General features: G+C 38.2%; 1 protein-coding gene across 1 annotated transcript; it reads left to right on the top strand.

The window, feature by feature from the left end:
* The first annotated feature begins 1,759 nt into the window (after positions 1 to 1,759).
* On the top strand, positions 1,760 to 5,399 carry LOC149554716 (uncharacterized). Its single transcript, XM_089828767.1, has one exon. It carries the CDS (start codon positions 2,166 to 2,168, stop codon positions 4,752 to 4,754), a length of 2,589 nt encoding a protein of 862 aa, XP_089684893.1. The 5' UTR covers positions 1,760 to 2,165; the 3' UTR covers positions 4,755 to 5,399.
* The last annotated feature ends 467 nt before the right edge of the window (positions 5,400 to 5,866 follow it).

Here is a 5,866-nt window from a genome sequence, read left to right as displayed (position 1 = left end):
AGAGGACTAGATGAAAGAGAAGAGGGATGGGGCTCTATGGGAAGTGGGAAGAGATTTTGGCAAGAAACCACATAATTGGGAGATGTTCGAGGAGAAAATTTTAGATATTTGTGCACTTGTGGTTACTAAGGAAGAGAAAAATAAGATCATCATTAATCTAGCATCTTTGAAGGAGTCCTAGGTTTAGCTAGGTAATCAAAACAAGGAGTTAGCTACTCATTAGAAACTGCCCAGGACAAAGTGGAAAAGGTCACTAGGGGGATTTAGGATGACCCAAAGGAAAGTAAACAAAAAAGGAAATGCTAGGAGGAAAATTATGGTAAAGAGGAAGGTCTTTAACTAGTTTATAAGAAGGAGATGGGTCCTACCGATGCAGCTTCATCCATACCTTCTAAGAAGCCCTCCTTCCTAGAAAAAGCTCAAGGAGCTAAGCAAGTAGTGGTCATGTGTTGTGATGTGGTTGGGGTGTTGGGGGTTGGTGTTGGTGCATGCTTGTTGGTTTTAATTAGTGTTGGTTGTTGGAATTTGATGTTGGTTAATTTCTACTAGTCTAATAGTTCATTTTTTAGTACTGGTCTATTTTGTAGGGTCTCACTTCTTGTGAACCCATGTCTTTCTATTCTTTGGACTTAGTGTTATTTTTTGTTGAAGGGTTCAAACCTTATCTTGTTTTATCTAATCAGAACTCTACACTATTATAATTTATGTTTGAAGAGAAAAATTGAACTATAGTAGTAGACAAATAAGGTTTTCATAATAAAATGGCTTAAACTTAAAGAGATAAGACATATTATTGACTCATCTCTCAAGGCAATGAAATTAAATTAGACAATAATTTGTCAAATCTCCTCTATACTCAAAAAATCAAGTTCAACTTGAAGATTAGTTTTGCATTTATAGACATCAAGTGTGTGGGCATGTAAGTGAAAATTCAGAACAATTGATAGTTAATTTTCATAATCTTCACCATTGAAATCTACAAAATTAGAAGTTTGATGAATAAATAATTCAACTCTAATATATATTTTACACTAATGTTATACATATTTTGTTATCATTAGTTTTAAACCTCAATATCACATTTAATTATTTTGGTTCTATATTTATTAAACATAACTATTTATAATCAAGTTAAATAAATATATTGTTATTTTAACTATATTGTTATAAAAATAATTTATTTCAATTAACATGTTTAATTGGAATTAGCTTGTAGAGAAGCATGATAAGAGTGATAAAACTCTCTATTGATCTAATTAATTAAATTAATATAGCTTTTTAAATTATTATTCTTTTTTTAAAAATAGTATACATTAAATCTAAACTAGTTTTCAATTAGTTCTTGGACTATTGTTGAAATTGATTGGATTTGAATGAGCTGACCACAATCAAGTCTTACTGAGTGCATGACTTGACAATATACCAAATATGGCCAAGTTCATACTTCATATGAATTTCACCAAAATAAACACCTATTAATATTTGGATTAATGTTTGGATCGTAGCCCTTTGAACTCCACAACACCTCCCACCCCATATGTGTGTGTGTATATATATATATATATATATATATATATATATATTCCCCCAACCTCGAAAATACACATTACAAAAATCTAAATTTAATTAAAATATATGAATATTTGTTCATCACAATTGTTTTTTAATGAGAGACACCCAAATGTTTTGAAAGAACAGAAAAAAATCAATACAATTTGCAAATCCAAACACCTATTCTGGAGAATAATTCAGTAGGACCCGTGGGTCATCAAATGTTTCATGCCCACTAGAGAAGTATCCATTATGTGCTTTGAGAATCAATCCGTTTGCTTCCGAAAACGGTGTACGAAGAATCAAACCACCTTTTCTGCAACAGGAGCTTCTTCACTGCACATCTTTCTTGCTGCCTCAAATCTATTGCCCACCACACATTGATCGATTTGTTAAACCCCACCTCTGTTACAAAAATGAATAGATGAATCATTTTCTTCTGTGAATTGGACTCGGGTGGCTCTAGTATTCATCAGCTTTCATCGGTGAATCGGATAAACATCAAATCAGGTATGTCGATTGTCAATTCCGCTGAATTTATTCGCGTTACAGTCAGTCCTCGTACCTGCAATTGCATTCACCCTCTGGTCGAAAGCACAAATTGTTTCTAGTCAATGGAGATTGCAACAGCCATTCTACCACTGGTTTTGGAGCCAGCAATAAGTCTACTGTTGAAAAGCATCTCCAATGCGTCAAGAAGTATCGATTCCTACCAAGACGATCTCAGATCTCTGTCCTCCAGAGTCTCCATTCTCAAGAGTCTTGTAACCCAATTATTAGATCGCCTCGACAGTTCAAATGGTCGAATAGCAGAAAGCCTGCTCGATCCCGCCAAATTATGGCTAGAGAGATGGAATGATGTGATTGAAGATGCAGAGATCACCATTGCAGAATGCAATGGCGACGATCAGGCATCCGCCTGTTGCATGCCCAGACGGAACAATGTGAGGAGAATCAAAGTGGCCATGAAGAACATCAAAGAGATGCATAATGAAGCCCCAACATTTATCATGACCTTCTTTCTCCATATGCTCGCTCACAGCCAGATAGGGTTCCAAGTCCAAGATGCCAGAAATGGCTTCCCTCAGTTAAGAACCCAAATGGCAGTGACCCGTCCGATGCCTAGTGTTTTAAGGAGACTGGAAGACACGGCTTCAACAGTCACCATGAGCACTGGGTTTAATGGCCGGCTACTGTGCGGTGAAATTGATAGGCATTCCCCTGACTTTGCACTGACAATGGGTTCCTGCAATACCCCCATTTCAGTGAATGTGAACTCATGTAGCGAGGATGAGGGGAATCCTCTGCCTCTTACTCACACTGTGGGAAATGCACAAGAAATGACGATACAATGTTTCGAGGAGCAGATATTAATCACCACCAATGTGGAGCGCGTTATGGAAATCGAGGCATTGTCTGAGCAGGAGCGATGGGAGGTTTTCCAATTCCATGTCTTCAAAAACAGTCACTGCCAGGGGGATTCGCTTCTTCTCCACAGAAACGACATGGAAGACATTTCTCGAGCCATATTTCGGACTATTTCGGCGAAATCGTATCTGATCGAAGGAGTGGCTCATATTCTCGCAAAGTTCAATAATCCATTCTACTGGCAGCTGAAATCGGCCCTGTTCAGCTCGCCCCCTGAACCCCTGTATGACCGGTACGAAGCTCTCCCCATGTTCGTCAAGCTCTGCTTCCTTTCCTGTGCTGCTTTTCCCCAATCTGAAGAAATCGATGTTGAGAATCTGCTGGAGTTGTGGATTGCCGAGGGTTTACTTTCAATCAAGCACGACCTCATTGATCTGGTTAGCTTTGGATACCAGGTCATGAAATTGCTGTTGCGGTATAGTTTGATTGAGGTCTCCGTGTACGATTGGGCGGGAAGGCCGGTGCGATGCATTTTGCCCAATCGTATTCACGAAATGGCCGTCCAAATTTTGGACCAGAATGAAAGATGCTTCTTCAGGCCGCGTCAGAATTTGGACCTCTTTTCCTGGCCTGAAAGTCCCCTTTGCCGCAGCATCTCTCTTGTTGACAACAGCATAATTTCTCTTCCGCCGAGATCCGGATCTGCATCCATCAGATCATTGCTGCTAGCAGGAAATACGAGACTTGTTAAAATCCCCAATTGCTTTCTCCAGGGTTTGATTTCGCTTAGGGTTTTAGACCTAAGCGATACAGGGGTCGTGTCCTTGCCTAGCTCACTCGGTGACTTGAAAAACCTCATTCATCTGAACTTGTCGAAAACTAAAATAATCATCGTGCCCAAGATTTGTATAAGATATCTGAAAAAGTTGAGATCTCTTCTTCTCTCTTGCTGCACTGACCTCAAATCCCTTCCCCCGGAGATCTGCAAACTACAGTCTTTGAAGCTTTTAGATGTGAGTGGATGCACATCCTTAAACTCCTTTCCCTGCACAATTATGGAATTGAATGAATTACAGGCTTTGAAAACCAACAGTACACAAGTATGGCATTCCAAATCCGGGCTTCTAGAAAACATGGCAGACTTGTGTTTAACCGGCCAACGAAGACACGCGATTCTTAGCGACCTGAAGACATTGGTGAACTTAACGCGCTTGCATCTTGACAGTGAAGAAGATTCATTGATTTCAGATGGGGTGATGGGAAACATGCACAAGATGCAGAGTCTCTGGTTAAGAATGACAAAGCTGGAGCGACTTCCAGAAGACATGACAGCCATGGCAGAGTTGTGTGAGCTTCAGCTATGGAATTGCATGAAATTGCAGGAACTTCCGAATTGGGTTTGTGAATTCTTGGAGCTGAGGTTTCTTTGCTTGAACGGCTGTTGCAGGCTGAGAAGCCTCCCTTCTCTAGAAAGATTGCCATTGTTGCGGGTTCTGGAAATTGTAGATTGTGAGGATTTGATGGAATTACCCTCTGAATTTGGAAGAGATGGTGGGTTTCCTGTGTTGCAGTCGTTTACACTGAGGGGTTTGAAGATAAGATCCCTCCAGATTCAGAGAGGGGCAATGGCCATGCTCAGGCGTATGGCTCTGGAGAATTGTAAGAGCCTAGAATGGTTACCAGAAGAGCTCGAGCATTTGAAGAATCTTCAAACATTGGACATAACTGCATCGGACTTGCTCATTCAGAATCTAGCATCCCTGTCAAATCTTTCGCCTCTTAATTCTGGTCTTCGAATAACCCCACCCATCTACCGAGCACTAACGAACCAGTGAGTTACAGTGTTCATTTAGTTCTTAAACTCTTTTTCAAATTAAGCCGATAGGCTTATACGGATTTCACAAAATTTCGCCGAAAATTGTCAGCCCATGGCTAAATTTTTTTTCTAATTAACCATTTTCCAGTTATTTTAGAATTTTTTTAATTTTCTTTTAATTACTTTCTATTACTTTCTATTATAATCTGCTCGTTCTATTATGTATTCCTTTCTCTAATTTTCCCCTCCTCCCCTGCAATACATTTCCTTTGAACTAATTTTTTCCTTCCCCATCGTGCTGGTTCGACAACTTGCATATACGTGTCATAAGGTATATGCACATAAAACATGTAATAAAACTTATCTATCTTTGAATGGATGTTTGAAATCTGTTCAAAATCTCTCGTTTTGCTATAAGTGAGAACAGTGTAAGCAATTAATTCAGGCATTTCATAAGACCGAATTTGTTATGATTATTTTGTCAAACAATTCTGGTGCATTATCTGTGTATCCATACTCTTTTTGCAACATTTTTGTTGTATTATCTATGTATATATATTCTTTTTGCATGTGTGCTGGTTGAAGATAGCTGAAAGCATTTGTGTCTTGGGGAGTTATAATAATGACTTTTATCTCTATGACGAAGAAATAGAAAGCTATTTTTTTAATTTATTGTATTTATATCATCTGTGACTTTTTGGATACAATATTCCGTAATTGGGGTATTTGGAAAACTCTATAAAATTTGGCTTTTATATAAGGGAGCTCATGCATTTGTTTGTGGTGTTTTCCCCCTTCATGGAAGGAATAGATTTCTTTGACTGATAGCATGGTATTATTGTATTATAGATTCAATACCGTTTTTTCTTAAATTTAAAGTTGGATTTAACATTTAATTGATTTTGTCGAGTTTAATCTATGTTACTTGTATACCTAAAAAACAATTTTGTTTCATGTCTGATTTTATCGGAGAGAAGTTGTGAAGTGGATGCTCTAAAACAAGAGGGATGAGAAGTTCACATCTCTTATTTTGTTCATTAGATTCCACTTGACAGGGCTCTGTATGTGACACGAGAATCATTTACTACTATTTTAATTTATTTTGTTGCTTCTTTTAATAAAGACGTAGAG

Source organism: Cupressus sempervirens, chromosome 5 (genome assembly GCF_028749045.1).
Source record: "Cupressus sempervirens isolate cs-2001-9-10 chromosome 5, ASM2874904v1, whole genome shotgun sequence".
NCBI classification, from domain to species: domain Eukaryota; kingdom Viridiplantae; phylum Streptophyta; class Pinopsida; order Cupressales; family Cupressaceae; genus Cupressus; species Cupressus sempervirens.
The sequence above is the reverse complement of the archived record's forward strand: the minus strand, read 5'-3'. Positions and strand labels throughout refer to the sequence as shown.

Bases quoted from the DNA above. Each gene is read 5' to 3' on its own strand.
- LOC149554716 (XM_089828767.1), top strand. From the start codon at position 2,166: ATGGAGATTGCAACAGCCATTCTACCACTGGTTTTGGAGCCAGCAATA.